Source organism: Rhopalosiphum padi, chromosome 3, assembly GCF_020882245.1.
Source record: "Rhopalosiphum padi isolate XX-2018 chromosome 3, ASM2088224v1, whole genome shotgun sequence".
Classification (NCBI taxonomy): Eukaryota; Metazoa; Arthropoda; class Insecta; order Hemiptera; family Aphididae; genus Rhopalosiphum; species Rhopalosiphum padi.
The window spans coordinates 75,573,356-75,595,375 of NC_083599.1; the positions used below are offsets into that span (position 1 = coordinate 75,573,356).

General features: G+C 28.4%; 4 protein-coding genes across 5 annotated transcripts in view; 2 read left to right on the forward strand and 2 right to left on the reverse strand.

Annotated features, from left to right (window-relative positions):
- The window catches only part of LOC132927562 (uncharacterized), a 71,263-nt gene extending 57,643 nt beyond the window's left edge, over positions 1-13,620 (forward strand). Inside the window, exons 19-22 of one of the 2 annotated variants that reach the window (XM_060992113.1) lie at positions 27-311; positions 10,147-10,224; positions 11,069-11,145; positions 13,442-13,620. In XM_060992113.1, the coding sequence (XP_060848096.1) occupies positions 27-311; positions 10,147-10,224; positions 11,069-11,131 (426 nt within the window). In that variant the 3' untranslated portion in view covers positions 11,132-11,145; positions 13,442-13,620. The remainder of the gene's footprint in view (positions 1-26; positions 312-10,146; positions 10,225-11,068; positions 11,146-13,441) is intronic. The other variant, XM_060992114.1, reaches the window with a different exon arrangement.
- A 963-nt stretch (positions 13,621-14,583) lies between these two features.
- On the reverse strand, positions 14,584-15,093 carry LOC132924218 (E3 SUMO-protein ligase KIAA1586-like). Its single transcript, XM_060988392.1, has 2 exons — positions 15,037-15,093; positions 14,584-14,952 (listed from the first exon to the last, which is right to left on the reverse strand). The coding sequence occupies exons 1-2, from the start codon at positions 15,091-15,093 to the stop codon at positions 14,584-14,586; spliced, it is 426 nt and encodes a 141-aa protein (XP_060844375.1).
- A 1-nt stretch (position 15,094) lies between these two features.
- On the reverse strand, positions 15,095-16,398 carry LOC132925718 (E3 SUMO-protein ligase KIAA1586-like). The gene is made up of 2 exons (XM_060990088.1): positions 15,143-16,398; positions 15,095-15,101 (listed from the first exon to the last, which is right to left on the reverse strand). Exons 1-2 carry the CDS (start codon positions 16,396-16,398, stop codon positions 15,095-15,097), a joined length of 1,263 nt encoding a protein of 420 aa, XP_060846071.1.
- A 145-nt stretch (positions 16,399-16,543) lies between these two features.
- On the forward strand, positions 16,544-19,623 carry LOC132925720 (uncharacterized). The gene is made up of 3 exons (XM_060990089.1): positions 16,544-16,567; positions 17,397-17,529; positions 18,905-19,623. The coding sequence occupies exons 1-3, from the start codon at positions 16,544-16,546 to the stop codon at positions 19,621-19,623; spliced, it is 876 nt and encodes a 291-aa protein (XP_060846072.1).
- Positions 19,624-22,020: the final 2,397 nt, after the last annotated feature.

Below are 22,020 nucleotides of genomic sequence, written 5' to 3' on the forward strand. Positions count from 1 at the left end.
TTATTCTACTTTATTTATTATTTCAGATTCTAATTCCCCTTAACGATTGGGAAGCCTCTAATAGGTCTGGTGATTGGAAACTATCAACAAATATTTTTAAAAAAATTAAAGTCAATTTAAGTTTCGGGGAAGAATTAATATATGATAATCTAACGTTTTTAGAATCAAATTATCAAAACTGTCTGTACATTAATAAGATAGAGTTGTATACGTTAATGTTTAGATATCATAGGAAATATCACCAAGATGATTATGATAAAATGTACGAATATATAAAAAAGGCTATGAATGAAATAGTCATTACACCTGAGGTAAATCTATTTTTTAAAACTTCATTTTTTACATACCTAAATAATATTTGATAGTTTTTAAGGAAATTCCAACGGTTTATAACAAATTTAAAAACAATTTTACATATTTTTTCCGAGCGATATCGAATCACACTCAAAATTTCAAATCTATTTAAGACTTAAAAAATATTTTTTACATAATTTACAGTCAAAAATCAAAATAATACTAAATTTATAAGAAATATATATTTCTGGTAGTTTATCTAACCTTTGGTAGCTCTTATGATGATCCTTGTAAATTTATGTGAGACCTCTATAGGTCTGATGTGCTCAAATTTTTGTTTTAAATGTTATTCATCCGGTTTTTTGGTGTTGGAAGTAAAAAACATACCCGAAAATTGCCATAGCTCCTTGATGTCCTTTGGTAGACCATATTCTTGAACGGTTTTTACTCTTTTCGCTGCTGGCATCCATAGTAATATCGATTCCTATAAAACGCACTTTATTTTGCCCAAAAACGCTTTTGTGAACATTAATATTTAAATTAAATTTAGAAAGTTGTTCGAATACCTTGCATAAATGTTCCTTACGTTGTTCCATATTGTCTGGATATCATCTTACACAAAATAGAATTCAAAATTTATATACATGTCGTTCACAAAACGTTGAAATATTCAAGCTGCATTTTTTAGTCAAAATGGCATTAGTACAAACTCAAATAGGCCAAAATTTGTTTTTATTGCTGTATTTTATATGTCATAACTCATAAGCATTAATAGGTATTTGGTTATAAACACGCTTTAAATCTAATGTAGAAAATATTTTCTTACCAACAATTAGGTGGTTGAAGACTGGTGTAGTAATATCATTTAAACGTCTATAGTCAGTAGTCACACAAGATCTACATTTTTGGTTGCTCTTTTATGCCATTTGTAGTGGAGATGCCCAAGGACTATTAGATGGACTGCAAATTCCCAAATTCACCATATTCTGGAATTGTTTCTTAGCTGCAAATAGCTAGTCTTCTAGGTTTTTCAAATACAGGAAGCCCCTATGTTTCAAATTTCAATGAAATATAATGTTTGATGCGTGGTTGTAGATGTATATGTCTGTGGTATAGATACTGTAGGGAACTCACGTAAAATGTCTGCAAAATTATGATTGTCAGAATACTACGTTCTAATTGAACACACAACTGCATTTGATTGTATACCTACCTACTGTTGATAATTTAATAATATTGCCAATTAATCTATGGTTGTAGATATCAACTAATAGGTTGAATTAATGTAAAAAATCAGTACCTATGATTTACTTTTCAATGTCTGCTAATATAAAAGAAACGTCAAAGGTTAAGATTAATTGTTAATGTGACTTCACCGTAAGTATTTATTCTTGTGTTGTTTACTGCAGATAATTTAAGATTGGATGTTTATTAAACCTAACCTATCCGAGGCTGTCGTCTTGATTCGTTTAATAAAATATTAAATATACACGTTAAGTATACATCTTTTATACTATAGAAAATCGATCATATTATATTGTACTAACTAAATTACCCGGTTCTGGCCGTGTGCAGTTTTACTTTCTCTAGATGAAATTCTTACATCAATACACATAGTTGTGTTTTAAAGAATAAAAATATGTATTATCAATATTTATAATTAATCGAAAGATAAATAGTTACAAATGATTCTAATGATTCTATAATAACAATTATAATTTGTATAATCTAACTTTATTTATGAATATTTAAAATTATATAAATTAAATCTTCTTGGTTTACCACATTCAGAGTTTTATTTTGTGGGGCATAAACATATAAATGGGCATTTATTCAAGTTCTAGAAAATGCTACATTAATTGTCCGTATGCGAAACAGTTATTTTTCAAATCTACACCACAATAAGTTAAAGTCTGATCTTGTGCTTTGTTTATTGTCATTGCAAAATAAACTTTAATTGAAAATTTAACTCCCCCCTCTCTATCCTATTAGACAAAAAAAAATGAAAAATCGGGTGACATGGTGACACTAAGAAGAGTATTTGGAACATCTCTGTGAAAATAAGTTGGTAAAAAGTTAAATGGTGTCGTCACAAAATTTGAGCAAAAAAGTCCAGTTATTTTATATATAGGTATAAAGGAAAATGATTTAATAGGACAATTAATAGTTGTTTGTTTATATTACACCTCGTAACACTATTGTACATCTTATAATTATACTTATTTTATTAAGTTTATTGGTATACTGTATATATTATGTGCGATTTTATTATTATATACCTTTGGTTTCTCCATATATCATCTGTGTACACAAATTTGATCACATTTTATGAAATATTTTTGTCATTAATAATTAAAGTAATCTTTTTTTACAATATTACTGATGGACATTAAATCTGCAGATGAATATTTTATAATATTATTAACTGTAATTTATTATTAGTCCAGGCAAATTAAATAAAATAGCGGAAAAAAAAGCAGGAAAGCTGAATTTTGGTATACACCTTTATTAAAGGGTACTTAGTAACATACTAAAAGTCCCCTAAGATCTGATGACCGCTACCTCCGCTAGAGCGCGCTTTGTGCAAGAAAAATCAGTTTTTCTCAAATAACTCGGTTATTATTTAGATTATAAGAAAAATACCTATATACTATATTATAGAAGAGGTAATTACCTATAAAAAATGTACTTACAACATATTTTGTGGGATCAATATTTACCTTGATAATCGGACATCAAATATTATAGAATTGGTAATTTCTGTCTTATGGCGTCCGTAATTGTGACTAACGCAGTTTTTTCTTTGTATTATTTTTTATAAATGAGTGATTTATTGTTTTATAATTATTATTATCTAAACATAAAATAACTATTACATATAGAGGTAACCGGTAGGTATATAATAATACAAATTTATATTGGTTAATATCGCGATGACACAATTTCGGTTACTGCTTGACAAACAAAACATTATTTATTTATTAATTTAAACAAAACTTTATATATAATATAATTATCTTAATTTTTATGTAATTTTAGTCGTTTTTGAACACTAGTAGTAGGTGTATCATCATCACTGGAATGTACCTATTTGAATAACACGACATCGAAATAATTTATATAGAAAAATAATCTATTATTATGTTTAATAATTGTTTAAAATATATAATTATTATCTTGTTATGTTAAATGCACTTTATCAATTTTGACTGATTTGTGTTACTGTTGGTTATAAATAGTATATATTTTTTATGTCCTATTATAATAACTACTATAAAAAAACCTATTACTCTTACTATAAGAATACCCCGTAGTGGCCCATACATAGTATTTCTTTAAAAATAACTTTGACTATCGCAAATCAGTTCGCGTCACGCTAATCTACTTCAGTTGTGTGTCTGCAATATAATAGAGCTTATCGTGTCAATACGTCGCGTATTTTTTATTATATTGTTTTCGATCAATTTATATAATTTTAATTATAATTCATCGTTTATTTTTTATTTGAAATTAGTAAATAGAAGTAGATAGGTATGTCTTTAAGTAAGTGTTGCATTTGTGAAAATCTAATTAACTCGGATAGTGAGGTGGTAACTTTAAAATCTAAAGGTTTAGATTCATTAATAAGTTCAAGTAAACAAAGATTTGACGATAAGTGGTTAACATTTAACGAAAATATAAAAGTGCACCCAAAATGTCGTAAAGATTACACTCGACCCCAAAGTATCAAAGCTGCAATCAATGCAATAAATGCAGCGAAGGATTTACACGGTACCAGTTACACCTCACCAAGAAAAGGAAAATTAAGGTCAGCTATACCAGAATTTAATTTTAAGTTGCAATGTTTGTTTTGTGATGAAGTCATAGATGACGAGTTTTTTAAAAAAGAAAAAAAAAAGAAAATTGAAAGTAGGAGGTCTGTTCATGAAGTCCAGAGTTTAGAAATTAAGATTTCAACTTTAGATATTGCGAGTAAGAGGAGTGATGATTGGGGTAAAAAGATTGTTAATCGTATTACTAATGTGTTAGATTTAGTAGCGGTTGAGGCTAAATACCACGGAGACTGTCATAAAAAGTTTTTTACTCTGCCTAAACAAGGTACAAAACGTGGTAGACCCGCAAGTGAGGAATTGAATATTGCGATGGAAAAAATATACAACATTTTGGAAAGTAGTGATGAATGTCAATATGCAATTGAAGATTTGATAAAACAGGTTCAAGGTGATGGTTATGAGCTCGAAATAAAGTCTGTTGTCGCTCGTTTGAAATTAAAATATAAAGATGACGTTATAGTGTCAACTTCTAAAAAACAAAAAACTACTATTTGTTTTCGTGATACGGGTTATAAAATTTTAACTAATCAATGGTATACTGAAAAAAAAAGTGACGAAAATGAAGAAAAGTTACGGATTGTAGAGACTGCAGCTAAAATTATTAGGGAAGAAATTAGATCTCAAGTTTATGAGCTGGATACTTATCCTTCATCTGACAATTTTTATGTGATTTGCAAAATCAAATTCCTGAAGCTTTTAACTTATTTCTTAAAACGCTTATTAAAGAAAAAAATGAAAAAAATGAAAAAAAATTAAATAGGAAACGTACCGCTGCGGCTCATATTATAATAGCTGCAACTAGACCTAGGTCATTTAATTCTCCATTACTAATTGGAACCTCCATTTACTTACATAGAAAATTTGGGTCTAAAGATTTAATTTCAATGATGTCAAGTATGGGACTTTGTTCAACATATAATGAAGTAATGATTTTTGAATCGTCAGTCCTAGTTAGTGCACAACCCACTTTTATTTCGGGCGCATTTTGTCAGTATGTTTTCGATAATGCGGATCATAATACTAATACATTAGATGGTTTAAATACATTTCATTCTATGGGTGGTATACGTTGTATTACACCAAAACAGTTTGTAAAATCAAATGGTCCGATAAATCGATTAAAATCAATTAAACCATCAAGTAAAATAGGTACTATACATCAAATTGCATTTCAAACATTTGAGAAAGAAGGAAAAATGGGTTTTACAAAAATTATTTTAGAAGATTTATCAAGACTAGGAAACATTAGTGATTATAATTCATTAACAGAAACCTGGGATTTAATTTGGATATGTGGTAAACACTTGACATTAATAAATATTCCTAATTGGAGTGGTTTCATGGATAAAATAACACAGAACTTACCTTTTGAAAAATCTCAAGTATTGTTTTTACCATTTGTTAACCAATCACCTAGTAATTACAATACTATATACTCTGTTTTGGACTTTGCATCGAAAAATATTTCTGAGTTTAACCAAAAAATGTGTTTTGTTACATTCGATCAACCACTTTATATTAAAGCGCGTGATATAGTAGAAAGTTGTGAACAAAATACAAACATTTCTAATATTACTGTTCGCTTAGGAGGCTTTCACTTACTTATGTCTTTTCTTGGATGCATTGGTTTTTTAATGGCTGGAAGTGGACTAAAAGATTTACTCAGCACGATTTATGCTCCCATTTCTGTTGATAAAATGTTAACTGGTCATGCATACTCGAGAAGTTTTAGGGGACATGTATTAGTACAATTAGTATTGGGTAAACTTATTTTCAAAGAACTCAATTTAAATACGGAAGATTACCATGATATTGTAAATAATTTAAATAATTTTCAAAATGATCCCCCAAAATATGGGCAAACTGTTGTAGACATGACAATTTTACATACTCGCTTTAATGAGTGCCTAAAAAACCTCGAAAAAAGAGGCCCAACTTCAAAACTATGGGTTCAATATTTTAATATGGTAACTCTAATGAAACATTTTGTAATGGCTGAACGAATAGGGGATTGGAAACTTCATTTACAGTGTGTTCAAAAAATGATTCCATATTTTCATGCTAGTGGACATTTCCCTTATGCTAAAGCTTCACATATATATTTACAAGATATGTACAAGTTAGAATTCAAAATGGAAAAGGAAGAATTTCAAAAATTCACTAGCGAAGGATATTTTACCATTAAACGAACTGATAAGTTTTGGTCGGGTGTGTGGTCTGATATGACAATAGAACAGACACTTATGCGATTGATGAAAAGCTCAGGGGGGTTAACTCACGGACGTGGCATAAGTGACAGTGTAATTATGAAGTGGACACAAAATATGAGTGCAGTCAATGAAGTATGCCAGAGTCTTGAGGATTTCTGTAGTTTAAGTATGGTTTTTTCAGAGCAACACGTTGAACTAAGAAGTGCAAGAATAAAGAGGGACAATTCTGACATAGTAAAACTGACCAATTGGCTATCTTCTTATTATCCATTTCCGGAATGTAAAGTAATTATGTTTATATTTAGTGGACTAATTGGCGATGCTTCTATTAATTGTCATGAAGCCGTTGAAATTGGTAGAGTTGCAATGGACTCTATAGTAGGCAAACATTTCAGTGATGTATCACTAAAAAGAAGTAGCCGTGTTTTGACGCTAGCCAGCTTGAATTCCTCAATCAAAGTTAATGGCGAAGTAACTCCGATTGATCCACTGTTATTATTTCAACGTATTTCGTTCATTAAAAAAAGTGATGAAGAACTAAAGGAATATTTGAAATATGAGTTAGCCCCGTATCCTCTTTCAATTTATAATGAATTAGGGATGAGAAAAAGTCAAAAATCATTAATGTATAAAATGTTCAAACCTGTTGTAAATATGGAATTATCAAACTATATTTGTGTTGTTGATGGTGGGTACCTATTGCACCGAGTTATATGGCCATCAAATCAAACGTTTGGTAATATTTGTGATTCTTACATATCATATGTTAAACAAAATTACGGAGAAAAGTCCGTTATAATTTTTGATGGGTATGAAAAAAGTTCACAGAACACAAAAAATGTAGAACGCCTAAAGCGCTCTAATAAAACTTGTTCTATGGAAATAATATTTAATGAAACAATGCTGAGTACAGTTAACCAAGAATTATTTTTAGCAAATGAAAAAAATAAAACAAGATTAATTCACATGTTAGCAAACAAATTTGAAAAATCTAATATAACTGTGAATCAAGCCTTAGACGATGCAGATACTTTGATCGTAAATACTGCCATTGATTTATCGTTAACTAATGAAACAGTTGTAATAGTTGGTGAAGATATTGACTTATTAATTATTCTAACAGGCCTGGCTCCTACAACCAATAACATTTTTTTCATGAAACCAGGAAAAGGTACAATTGAAAGAAGAATTTATTCAACTAATAGCTTACAATCACAAAAATATACAAAAAAATCAATTTTATTTGTACATGCATTTTGTGGTTGTGACACGACTTCCTCATTTTATAGAAAAGGTAAAGTACAGTGCTTTAATATTGTTGAGAAGCGGCCTTATTTATTACACTCAATAGAAACATTTTACGATCCTATTGCAAGTAAAGATAATATATGTAAGGCAGGTGAAATGTTTATTCTTGCACTGTATAATGCCAGTGAAAAAGAAACAAACCTCAATAACTACCGTTATCAATGTTTCGCAAAAAACGTATCCAGCAGTAAAAATGTGTTATTAACACTTCCACCTTCTGAAGCAGCTGCGCGAGAACATTCATTTCGAGTTTACCATCAAATTCAAATGTGGCTAGGAAATGAAAAAATACCAGTAGAATGGGGTTGGCATCTAAAAAGTGACTTATTATTGCCAATACCCTTAAAAGGTCCTCTGATTCCCGAAATTTTATTAAATTTAATTTCATGTAACTGCACAAAAGGTTGCACTACTAGTTGTGGATGCCGAAAACATGGATTAAAATGTTCCACGATCTGCGGATACTGCAAAGGAAATTCATGCCTTAATGCGATGGAAGCTATTGATGAAGATGATTTTGAATCAATATCAGATGAAGGTAACAAATCAAAAAAAGAAGCAGATGAAGCAGCGTTTACTAATCAGGTATATATTTTAAACAATTATTAAACATAATAATAGATTATTTTTCTATATAAATTATTTCGATGTCGTGTTATTCAAATAGGTACATTCCAGTGATGATGATACACCTACTACTAGTGTTCAAAAACGACTAAAATTACATAAAAATTAAGATAATTATATTATATATAAAGTTTTGTTTAAATTAATAAATAAATAATGTTTTGTTTGTCAAGCAGTAACCGAAATTGTGTCATCGCGATATTAACCAATATAAATTTGTATTATTATATACCTACCGGTTACCTCTATATGTAATAGTTATTTTATGTTTAGATAATAATAATTATAAAACAATAAATCACTCATTTATAAAAAAATAATACAAAGAAAAAACTGCGTTAGTCACAATTACGGACGCCATAAGACAGAAATTACCAATTCTATAATATTTGATGTCCGATTATCAAGGTAAATATTGATCCCACAAAATATGTTGTAAGTACATTTTTTATAGGTAATTACCTCTTCTATAATATAGTATATAGGTATTTTTCTTATAATCTAAATAATAACCGAGTTATTTGAGAAAAACTGATTTTTCTTGCACAAAGCGCGCTCTAGCGGAGGTAGCGGTCATCAGATCTTAGGGGACTTTTAGTATGTTACTAAGTACCCTTTAATAAAGGTGTATACCAAAATTCAGCTTTCCTGCTTTTTTTTCCGCTATTTGTCAAAATTTAGTCTTATTTGCCTGGACTATATGTCTTATGATTGTAGTATTATTATAGTATATTATTATCATTAGTCGCGGTTGCTGTCTATTCTAGCCATAAATTGTAAAATTTCTCAAGTAATTAACAATATGGACAATTTAAACGAAAAAAGTATTAATGATTGACCGAAACAAAATTGTTATAAAACGTTTAACGTATCTTCATTTAAATATCCAATTGCATAAAAATTTAAACTCCACATTTCTAGGAAAGAAAATTATGCTTTTTTAGTTATTCGATTACTGGGTTTTAGTTAGAATAACTTATTAAAAGGACGCCATACCCGCATGCGTTGTTTCTGTCTTACTAACGTACATCATAACAAATTTTCGTTCAGCAGAATACATTTTGTGATGTTCGTTTTAATATTAGAATAAATTTACCCATTATCAAATTTAAAAGTAAGAATATTATCTAGACAATGACATATGCTTTTAATGATAATATTATTTTAAAGTGAGTTACAGCTATGTAAAATATAACAACTTTAAAATGTTCATAACTCACTTTAAAATAATAATATCATTAAAAGCATATGTCATTGTCTAGATAATATTCTTACTCTTAAATTTGATAATAGGTAAATTTACTCTAATAATATTAAAGCTAACATCACAAAATGCATTCTGCTGAATGAAAATTTGTTATGATGTACGTTAGTAAGACAGAGACAACACATACGGGTTTGGCGTCCTCTTAAAAACATGATATTACATTTTAAAGCCATATACATAAAAATGAACATTTTATCATTTTTAGCAACAAAATAATCTGCATATTTTCGAGATTTTGAATAAGCTTGTCAATAATAAATAATTTTAATATTTTTATCATAAATGGTCGAATATTTTATATGTTAAAATAAATAACTTACAGTTTATTTTTTTTTTAAATATCATTGAGTATAAAAAATAACAGTTAGTCGTTTGACTACTTACATATAATAAACAAGCTATAGTGCATAAAATGTTATTCAGTGTCTACTGTACTACAGTTTAAATAGTTTAGGTACTTATAAACTGTATAATAGAAAGAAAGAGAGAATGAGAGAGAAATGTATCTAACGATTAATTAATTAATTAATTGACTGATATTTTCATATTAATTTGATCAATTCTTAGTATCTTTATTTTTATTTACTTCTATAATTATTGATTTTAGGACCGCATAAAAAATTTGGAAGCGCATGAACTATTTACTATGTTTTTGATAGATCGTAATGAAGTCGCAATTAAAAAAGTAAATAAACTTATGAATTATACTTATTTAATGATTTCTGAATACTCATATTGTTATAATTAGAGTTAAGATGTTGATAATCTAAAAAACACACAAAAATGTCCTAAAAAAAACGCAAAATGCCCTTAAAAAAAGTACAAAAATGCCATAAAAGCTACAAAAAATTACCTTAAAAATGGTCTAAAAAACTAATTAAGCGAAAAAAATGTATTTATAAATAATAAATTTTTATTAGAGATATGGGCGTGATAATGGGTGTAATAGTAATTTAAAATATGAATTATAGATAATAATATTAAAAAAATAATAAACAATATATACATTTACATTTTAAGCATTATATAAAATTATTAAAAATAAATTAAATTTGTTTCTAAACTTGCTCTAAAATCTAAAATTGCCCCACATTGTACAAAAACTACAAAAAATGATCTAAAACATGAAAAAAATGACGTTAAAACACAAAAAACATGCATTTACCTATATCTAAAAAATGCCGAAAAATGCAAAATAAAAATAGAATATTCTGCATCAATAGAGCATGAATCAAATTATTAGCTAGAATAGCATTGTATAGAATTAAAGGAAATAAAATGCAATTCATAAACATCCTAACTCTAGTTATAATATATTTTCCAATTACCAAAAAAATATTACTTTGTTGATGAATTCTCTTAAGCGAATAATTTTCTTAAATGGTAATAAGGTCGATAACTTAAACACAACACTTAACAATTTTTAGTTATTAAGTTAAAGACTTTAAGATACACTGATATATACAATAAAAATATGTTTTATGTATTACTAAAGTTATATTTTAAGGTATATCTTATATATTTTTTAGGCGAATGTAACAGATATTAAAACCGTATATAACGATTTTCTGAAGGATCCTGACCAGCATTAAAACGTATAATTAAGGTGCAATGAAAACAATAATTACATTTTATTAATTCTTAAAGAGTCATAATTTATGGTACCTAATGTATGTTAAATTAATACTATTTATTTATTTATCATTTGTGAAGAGTGAATATACCTACTACAAATAATATTTATAAACTGTTTTTATCGATATCATTATTAATATAGGGCAGAGATGGGCAACTGAAAGTTATTAGAGGGCCAATTTTTAGAAAATTAAAATTTAGCGGGCCAGAGTATGTAATATTGTAATTTGAAAATGTAGCAAGGGCCAAATAAAAGAGGTTCGCGGGCCGCCAGTTGCCCACCCCTGATATAGGGTATAATTAATAAAATAAGTATGATATGTTACAATTGACATATATCATGTATATAGTATATATATAAAATACTAACCATTGAATAAAAAAAATTAGAGTGGAAATGATAAATTATTAGTTTGTATTTCTAATACCACGGGTTGCATAAAACCATTCTTTCAATGTATTATTGAATGATTTTATCGAATCATTAATTTTTTTTTACTGAGCCGTTTGGGATGCACAAACAGTTGAATAAAAATATATTGGTTATAAACATGGCACTAAGGTTTATATCGAAGTTTGAGCGTATCACAAGAAAAATTATCTCCCCTCTTCAGTTGTTATAATTTAGCTGTTTTTGATAATAAAATTTAACGAAATTTAAGAGGGAGTAAATCCAAAAACATTTAATCTGTCACGCCGTGCAGATCAGCTAGTTATAAAATAATAAGTATTATTAATTTTGACTGCAATTTGTTCAACTTATCGTATTACTAATTTTAATTTTAATCACTAATAGCAATTTACAAGGCGGGACATTAATGAGTTAAAAAGCTAAAGTTAATATAAGTTACTTGACGAGTCACTTTTATTTTCATAAGTAACTTCTAACTCAAGAATGATTTTAAAATATTCATTATTTAGCAATAAATTCGTCGTGTTGTCAACAATTATTATATTTTGTTCATAACATTTTATTCGTATTGATTCCTATGACTTTTCATGTAATTAATTTTACATGAAAAAAGAAGTAATTTATTTTTAACTAAGTTAAGTTACTTTTTTCAAATTAATTTTTAGCGAGTTAAATAAATAAGGAAAGTAACTTTTTAAGTTTTAAGTTTAAACTTAACTAACATTTTTGTGTATTAACTTAACTTAACGATTTAAAATAATTAGTTTACTTGCCCAGCCTTGGCAATTTTAATATACGTAATATGATAAAATATCATTTTTAAATAATTTAATGAGAGAACTATATCTAATCAAAATGTTATTCACTTACAATGATTTATCAATGGATTAAATATTAAAATGACACATTTCCCATTTTCCTAGTACCGGAATATACTTAATGAGTAGCATAGGCGCAAATAGCGTTTGAGATTTGGGGGGAGGGCGAAGCCCTAGCTACTGAATGAAGCATTTATGCAAATAATTAACACCTAAAAAATGTTTTAATACAACATATAATAGGTATACCATAACTGCGTACTTAATTACAATATTGACAGAAAATAAAACTTACTAAACATTTTTTCAAATGTACTATTTAATCTACTTATAACAGTTATAAAATTATATTTATAATTAGGGCCTGGAACTTGATGACCAAAAAATCTTTAAAATATGCACACAAAAAAGTATTATAATGACTTAAAAACATCAAAAAATGACCCTAAAATACCAAAACATATCATAACATTTTCAAAAATTACGTTTTTTATTAATAAATTATCGTTTTTAAATCATTTATTTATTAATTATTATTTTATTCATCTAAACAATGCTAATATTTTTATAAATTAAATATGTTTTTATAACTTAAACGATTAAATGTTATATAAATATTTTTAAACAATAATTGTGTTACATTGAACTATCAAAGTGTGTTTAATTTTAATATTTTCGAAAAGAAAAGATCGACGATTGTCCGATATTAAAGTTTTGTAGGTAAAAAAACTCATTGAGTAGATACATTCGACACTTAAAATATCTACACAGCATAGTGACTTATTTAGTTTTTACATTACAAACTTACTTAGTACTTATATTTTTTCGTATTTTTCATGTTTTACTCTACCATATCGTACAGTTAAATAAAATAAGTATCTGAAATGCTTATTCTTTATTAATTATCAACTTTCAGAATTGGTCAAGGCCGTACATTATAAACTTTATATTTATAAAATAATATCAATAGACAATTTCTTAAAATCTAAATTCTAAATGGTTTAAAATTATAATATGTGTTTTACATTATGTTACAGAATTTTATTGATTCTAGAAATGTATCGAATAATTAAGATGACGATGATTCAACATGGGAAAATTAATATTACATTATAATTTAATATTATAATTAAATTACACTATCTATAATATATTATTGTAATTATTTTTAAAACTCACATGAGTATAACATTTTATTTTCAATTAAATTTCATTATAATATATAACATTTTTTGTTGTATGATATAGTAAAAAAATATATTTTAATATTATATCTAAATAATAATGCATTTAAAGTAAAATGATTTTTAGTTTATCCTTCAATTGTATATGGTATTATTATAAATATTTGAAAAATATTTGTATTAACTTAATAGTTGCTCTTAAAACTTGATAATATTATGTTATAGCTACGCCATATTATTAACAGATAAACGACATTATTAACGTAGCCGTCACTAAATGTATTGATTTTATGTTTTGTTGTGTGTTATTTTTATTTCTATCGACACTTTTTAGTAAAAAAAATGGTCTGGTCATTAACTTCGATGAAGGTGGTTATTATAAGAGGTCAAAATTGAAAATGATCAGTACAATTTAAAAAACGATATAAAATAAATATGAACATTTATTAAGATTTTAATATTATTATTAAAAATATAATTCAATCCGTTTACACTGAGAGTCGTTTTAACAATAATTTATTTTTGAAATAAAATATGATATTGTATTTATTAATAACAAGTATGCGTAGTTATAAAAAATCATTAAATTTTAACGCGTATTCAGAAAAACTTTATAGGGTATACAGTTAAAATGCATAGCAGCCATAACAGTTCTTAGATTGTTTTCATCAAAATATTGATTGACAGATTTTTCTTCGTGTATTCTATGTTTAAGATTTCAGATATTTACTTTATATTTAATAGACATACTAAGCACATAAAACCAGTGATGTTCCCATCATTTTGTATGAGAGTATACTACGCTGAAGAACGCCAAAATATAGGTATTTCATTATTTTTACGATAAAAGTGGTGGAGAGGTTTAATTAATAACTAAAAAAATTACTATTACATTTTTATTATATCAAAACAAAATTATAAAAATGAATTATTTAAATAAATTGATAAAAAATTGTTTTCTTAACTCATCTTCTTCGTCGACGGTTTTTTTTTTGTTATTTACCACGTGGAGCTGAATCTGCTGATCTGTGGTTTCGCAGCCAAATTTTTACGTATGGTCGTGGATTGAAGTCTTCAACTGGGGGGCCATTGATGGAGATAAACATTAAATCTGACACATTTTCAATTGTTAAACGAGTTCTAAGATCAGTTATGGTGAGATTCATATCAGAAAATCCTCGTTCACATTCGGAAGTTGTTGTTGGAAGTATGTTTAGTGTTTTTATAAGATCAGAAGACGCATTTCGTGAACGAAAGTTTACTAAACTTTCAAATTCAGATAGACCAAATCTGCGTGACACTCTTTTAACTTCTTCTTCTCCTCTATCATCATCGGTTTCTATTTTAAAGACTTCTCCAATAACCTACAGAATGAAAAAAAAATAAAATTTAAATATTTGGGTACAGTAATAATTATTAATTAGATTATATTTTTCAATATTTCTTACCTTTAGATCTTGTAATATTGTTGTATTTTTATAGTCATTGAATAAGCGCTGACGCATTCTATCGACTATATTTTGCAAGAATTGCAATCTGTTGATTCCTCCAGACTTTGTGATTGTAATATTTATGCCTTTATGAATTCGTTTTTGTATAGCTTCTATGATTTCTTTTTCTTTTTCACCAGGTTCTGTCTTCAGGCTTTCTAGAATTCTAATTGTTCTACACATTTCTGATAGAGCGCGCATTAATGTTGTTTTCCTTGATTGAAGTATACAAGACAGCATTCCGAGTTCAAAAAGGACATCATAAAAGAGTCCAAGCTCCTCTAGGAAAGAAGAAGATTCTAATTTTTTTTTTAATCCAGTTTCAAGAGTTTGACTCAAGTGCTTATGTATCCCTGGATAATTTTCCCACACGGCTTTAATCGTACGAAAACTACTGGCAGACCAACGCACGTTTAAAATACGACCAATTTTTTTCATTTCAATTCCAACCTCCAAACAAGCTTCGTCTAAGGCCCTAGAATTTTTAGGACTTTGGTGATAATAAGAGTAAAGTTTATCCATTAAACTTTGAAAACGAGAAACACCTTGCACATCTTTTATGACATCATGCACTGAAAGTTCAAGGCGATGACATAAACAATGCCACGTAAATAGTTGCGGTATCTTCTCACAAAGTTTAGCAGCTACTCCAGATTTCGTGCCTGTCATTACACTAGCTCCATCACTTGCAAATGCAATCCAATTCTTCAATGCAAAAGACTTAGAAATTCCAATTTTTTCTAAGCTCAACCACAAGGCTTTCTCAATATTTACAGCGTCTTGCCCATCCAGCTCTATTAAGTCCAAAAATACTACAATAGGAATCTCTGAATCGAAGTTTGATAATAAAATATATAAAATAAGTGTACACTTTGTGCTCAGTGTAGTCGATTCGTCAATCATTATAGTGAATTTTGAGTTTGACTCTATAAGACGTGTGATTAGCCGTTGGCGCATTTCTTTTGCGATAACGTTAATTATTCGAGTGGCAGTTATTCGACTGTGCAAGGAAGATCCCATGTTTAATCCATTAATTTTCTGCAGTTCAATAAGTTCTTCAAACTGTAAAAATGGACGATGATGCTTTGCTAAGCAATATGCAGTTTGAAAAATTCTCATATTACTGTTAATCACAGTTTCGGACATATGGTCAAACATTCTATCCAAAACCTTTTCAGAGCCTTTCTTTAAGACGTTTTCAGCTAATAAATGAGATTTACTTTCTGAATGCTGTTTAATTTTACTTCTTAAAGAAGATAGCTGATTCGTACGATTACTTCCAGCAGCCACTATTTCAAAGTCCATCCATTCACGTGACATTCGAAGTTTACCATCAGCAATGGATTTTTGTAATTGAATACTATTTTTTACCTATATGCAAGTACTACAACCTAATTTCCCATCTTTACAATCTATCCACGGATTTTTCTTCTGAAATTCAGTTACTTGTTCATTAGTTCATAACATGGGCCAACTTTTATGTATTTCCGTAATTTTTGGATCACATCCAACGACCCCATCATTATTATCTTCGATATCATTATTTTTCTCGTTGTATGGTACAACTGATGGACCAGCTACAGCAATATCAACATTAGAATTACTTTTTTTTTGTCTGGGGGAAAAGAAACTATCAAGGGGGCCACGTTTCAAATTTGAACTCATTATAACAACAAGAAATTACAGTAAAAAAATGACCTACATAATATGTAATAGACAATAGTAATTTATTTGCAATGTGCTCAAACAACAAAAAATAAAACAAATCGAAGTAACGGCGGTTTACATATCACTGACGAAGGCACGACGCACGAACGATGACTAACATCCATGTGTTAATACTAAATACTACACAGTGTAATATATTACAATATAATATAATTCATCCTGAGTAATATGGTGTTATTTTTGATTATTATCGTCGTACTCTTCGTAGACTGACGACGACGACGACGACGACGATTATGGGAAATACCACCGATAACGATTATTTTGTCGACGTTTTGTTCAACTGCCCGTGACTATTGTTACTGTCGTTATTGAGCGTTGGATAAGAAAAACATAGGCCCTCCGCACACGAGGCGATTGTAACGCGACACGATGTATGCGATATATGCGATACGAGCGATTTCCTTTCAAAGTGAATGGGGATCCTCTAACGACGCAATTTGATAACGATGCGACTTCGACGCGACTGTGACGCGTGCGACGGACGACACGTGCGACCGGCAGTGCTGATCGCTTGGCAGTCGCGTCGCTCGAATTGCGCGTAATTACATTTTTTTTCGTTGTATTATATTATTATTTTAACTATGGAGGCATTCAATATTAAATTTGTTGGTGAAATTGAAAAACATCCTGAACTTTATGATTTCTCTATGTCGGAGTATTCAAGACGAGATTGTCAAGACAAAGCTTGGCATGATGTGTCAATTGAAGTTAATTTATCTGGTAAGTGTACAAATTGATGCTAATTTTATTTTAATATATTAATAATTGTTTTTATTTGCAAACTAAATATTTACATATATAATTATATTCCACAAAACACACTAAACACGTTCCAAATATATAATATTATAAAATAGTATACTTTTACTATCAATTTTAATTTCCAGTCGTATTAAACCAAAATAATTGTTGATTATTTATTTTTACTTTGTTTATTTGCCAACCAATGGGACTTTCCAGTCCTCTTTATATTGTACACGCAACACGCTTCTTAAATAAAACAGAATAATAATATATACTACTTAAATAATGATAATATTAGTATATAATAAAAGCAATATGGAGACCAGTAAGAAGAATAGTTTATTATTTAGTTTATCATTATTATTATAAATGTTACTAATTTATATACAATTATTCCATTGCCATGGAAGAGATGCTTGTGGAGTAGTAAAGTATCGTGATAAATAATCTCTCAAATCATAACATGACGATTGATCGTTTACTGTTTTCTCATTTGAAGTCGAATATTCTGTAGTGAAGTTGTTGGTGTTACGCAGATCAACACTTTCTTCAAAGTTTCGCATTGCATACCGAATACCTTCCCTTTTACGGATAAAATTGTGGAGTATACAACATGCTTTTACGATATTATTGATTTTATCAACATCACGACAACGAATAGCAGTACTCAGCACTTGAAATTTTTCCGTCATCATACCAAATGTGCACTCAATCGTTTTCCTACCACGGCTTAATCGGTAATTAAATACTCTTTTAATGTTATTAAGAGTCCGTCTGGGGTAGGGTCTCATTAGATATTTCGATAATGGAAACGCTTCGTCTGCCACAAAATAATAGGGAAAGTTACAGTTATTGGTATCGTGAGGTAACTTTGAAGGTAACGGAATATCAAGTTGTGAGTGAGTTATATGATATTTCATTGCTGAAGCTCGAAATATTCCACCGTCACTGTTCCTACCTGCATATCCGGTTTCTACCATCGTAAAAAGGCCATCAGCATCACAACATCCCAATAATACTATCGAATTGTAGGCTTTATAGTTGAAATTACTTGAACCTGTATTCGGCAATTTCTCTATTCGAATATGTTTACCATCTATACTGCCTATACAATTCGGTAGATTCCACAAAGATTCATAACGTTCTGCAATATTTTTCCATTGATCCTTATTCGGTTTCGACATCCAATATCCATTCATCACATCCCATATTATCTGTGTCGTCTCTGCCACGATCTGACCAACTGTTGATTCTCCTCGGCAAAAGTACAAGCCTAGCGACACAAATGTACTCCCTGTAGCCAAATATCTGTAAAATAAATATGAAAATGCATTATATGTATGTTTTTTAGTGAACGATTGCAAAGAAAAATGGAGGAATTTAAGGACTACGTTTGTAAGAAGAATTAAAAACTCGACAAGTGGATCAAAAGCCAAAAAGCCGTATTATTTGAATGAGGCAATGCAATTCACGTTACCTTTTGTCAAAACATGTGCTATGCCTAGTGGAAATTTACCACCTATTCCCGATAAAGATTTTGAGACCGCCGATGTGTGGGAAAACTCGGAAATATCGGAGTATACTGAATCAAACCAGACGGACATCGTGTCAGTCTCATCACCAGATATGCTTCAACCACTATCCCCTCACCCTTCTACTTCAAATAGCATACCACTAATTACGACACAATCTGAAACTGAACGCGTTACTACTCCAGAATCGACATTTTCAAAATCCAAATCTACTCCAGGAAAAAGAGTAAAAAGAAATAAAAATATTTCCACTGATGTTGACAAAGCCTTTACCGAATATTTTGAAACCAAGAAAGCTAAAATAGCCGCTACTGCTTCTGATGTCAAGACAGATTCAGTGAAACAGTTTCTAAATAGTCTTATACCAGATCTCTTAACAATGTCAGATTCACAACTGAGAACCTATAAGCGCAAATCTATTGAACTCATTGACGAAATACTTAGTCCTCCCCTAATGAATAGTCATTCTTCAGTTGCTACTTATTTATCTTCGTTTTCGGACGAAAGTACGGTAATTTCAAATTACACAAACTTGTAGTCAATAATGTTTTTTTTTATTATGATTAAAATTATAAAGCCTAATGTTAAATAAGAAGTTAATGTTTTTTATTATGATTAAAATTATAAAGTCTAATGTTAAATAAGAAGTTAATGTTTTTTATTATGATTAAAATTATAAAGTCTAATGTTAAATAAGAAGTTAATGTTTTTTATTATGATTAAAATTATAAAGTCTAATGTTAAATAAGGATATGTTTTTGGTTATTAATATTATAAGGTTTATTATATTATAAATATTAAAAAATATTATTAAAACTATTATTATAAACATCATTGACGTACCTTAATGTGATTAATATTCGTTCTTCTGCACTCACACATTCTCTCATGTTAGTATTCTTCTGATAAATGGCAGGAGATATAATATCTACAATTTCTTTGTAGGATTCCTTTGACATTCTGTAAAATGCTATAAATTTAACGTCGGTTTCCTGAAGTTCTCTAGTCGCAACGAAAAGTCGACAGTGGTTATTTTTTTGAATATAAGGATGAATCCAAAATTTCCTTCTATGATTCTTTTCTTGCTTTTTTCTACCAACCAACATTTTGTACAAATAGTACGTAACAATTGCTTCTTCGTCACTAGATGAACTCGACATTTTAAAAAATGTAACCAAAGAACTGCACAAACGTCAATAATCGACTGATTACAAGCGAATAAATACGTAAACAACGATAATAATAATCGCACAACAATCGCATCGTGTGCGCCCCCGTAATCGCACAAATTGCTTGTATCGTATATATCGCATAAATCGCGCAAGAATCGTGTCGCGTTACAATCGCCTCGTGTGCGGAGGGCCATACTATATTTTTAAGTTTTAAAAAAAATTACGTATTTTTTCATTTTGTATGGTTTGTTTGAGGGTATACGTAGTATAACCATGATATTTTAGAAAAAGCTTGAGAGTATACGGCGTATATGTAGTATACCCTATGGGAACACTATTGCATAAAACGTTCTCATTCCTTACATATTATGTTAGTTTTGGCATTAAGTAAATTTAACATAGTTCAACCTGAGAGAATTATTGAACAACATTTTAAAAATGAATAAAATTGAATACATACAATGTGTAGAACAAGAAAATACGTTTTTAAATTATCAAAACTACTACCGCGGCCCTTTGGAATATAAAAAATAAAACAAATATTTTAATACAATTTTAAACTAGATAGCGCTTACAGTACCACGCACAATGCACAACTTACAATATAAAATTATTATTTTTCAACATCATTATAATATTTTTTAATGTTTAATTAACAATATATTCTGAAATAATTCGAATTGTATTTTTTTACTTTAATTGTTTTAAGTTGCTGTAATTCAAAAGTTTTATTTGGGGCTAAAATTGTTTTTGTTTATTACAAAAACTTTATAGAAAGAATACAATTTAGTAAACGTTACTTTCATTTATATGGACGTTTTTTTTATTTAAAAGTGTAGTTCGAAAAATGTACAATACATGGCTAATATTAATTTATTTTATAACTGTTACGTATAACAGGGTGAAATCTTAAACCATGTTGCACCTCGTATCTAACTATATCATTGTTTAAGACTGAATTCATTTTTAATGTTGGTGGTTAATTTTATATTTTAATTATAAATTTAATTTTATGTACAAAGAAGTTAATAATAGTCATCACATATTAAATTTAATTTTACTTCAGTTACTATTGATTACTATCAATGATTATAGTTTCAAATTTATTGAGTTTTAACATCTATTAATAAGTGTTATAATATTTCAGCTAGTTGATTGTGATTGTCATTCACAGAAATGTTTTAGTTCAGTAATTTATTAAGTGATTTCAGTTGTACACATAATATTCAGTTTTATTCTAAAACAAATTAGGGTTTTCACTAAAAATTGGTAATCATATTTTATTTCTTATGCAACTTGATACCAAGGAGTAATAAGCAATTCTGGACAGAAAAATGTTTGACTAAATTCAATTTTCCATTATAATTTAGAAAACTATAAATGACTTAAATTCAAATTATATATGTTAGCTAGTCTGAAGAAGTTAAAAAAATATATATGTACTTAAATAAGTAAATTTAGATATTAAGAGTAATATGTAATTAAATATATTATCAAAATATTTATAGTTACCAATTTATCATGACTGTCTTCTTTCTCCTTAATTGCATTAGTAATTATTTCTAATTAAGAAATTGGAAATGTTGAAAAAAAAAAGATATTGCCTTATTACTGTTATTAAAATCAGCTGGTGTTGAAGATTTATTAATATTTCCATACATTTTTTCTTTGATATCATTTATATCATTTATATTGAAACTCTAGATTTTGACAACATAATATTAGTTGATTTATATTGTAGTTACATATTTTATTATATAATT

What these genes read in the sequence shown, in the direction of transcription:
- LOC132925720 (XM_060990089.1), top strand. Translation starts at nt 16,544, where the DNA reads ATGGGCCAACTTTTATGTATTTCC. An exon ending in GCCAACTTTTATGTATTTCC is followed by an intron (nt 16,568 to 17,396) that starts GTAATTTTTGGA and finishes TTAACTATGGAG; the next exon opens with GCATTCAATATTAAATTTGT. An exon ending in AATTGAAGTTAATTTATCTG is followed by an intron (nt 17,530 to 18,904) that starts GTAAGTGTACAA and finishes TATGTTTTTTAG; the next exon opens with TGAACGATTGCAAAGAAAAA.
- LOC132925718 (XM_060990088.1), bottom strand. Translation starts at nt 16,398, where the DNA reads ATGTCACGTGAATGGATGGACTTTGAAATAGTGGCTGCTGGAAGTAAT.
- LOC132924218 (XM_060988392.1), bottom strand. Translation starts at nt 15,093, where the DNA reads ATGCGTCAGCGCTTATTCAATGACTATAAAAATACAACAATATTACAA. An exon ending in CAATATTACAAGATCTAAAG is followed by an intron (nt 14,953 to 15,036) that starts GTAAGAAATATT and finishes TTCATTCTGTAG; the next exon opens with GTTATTGGAGAAGTCTTTAA.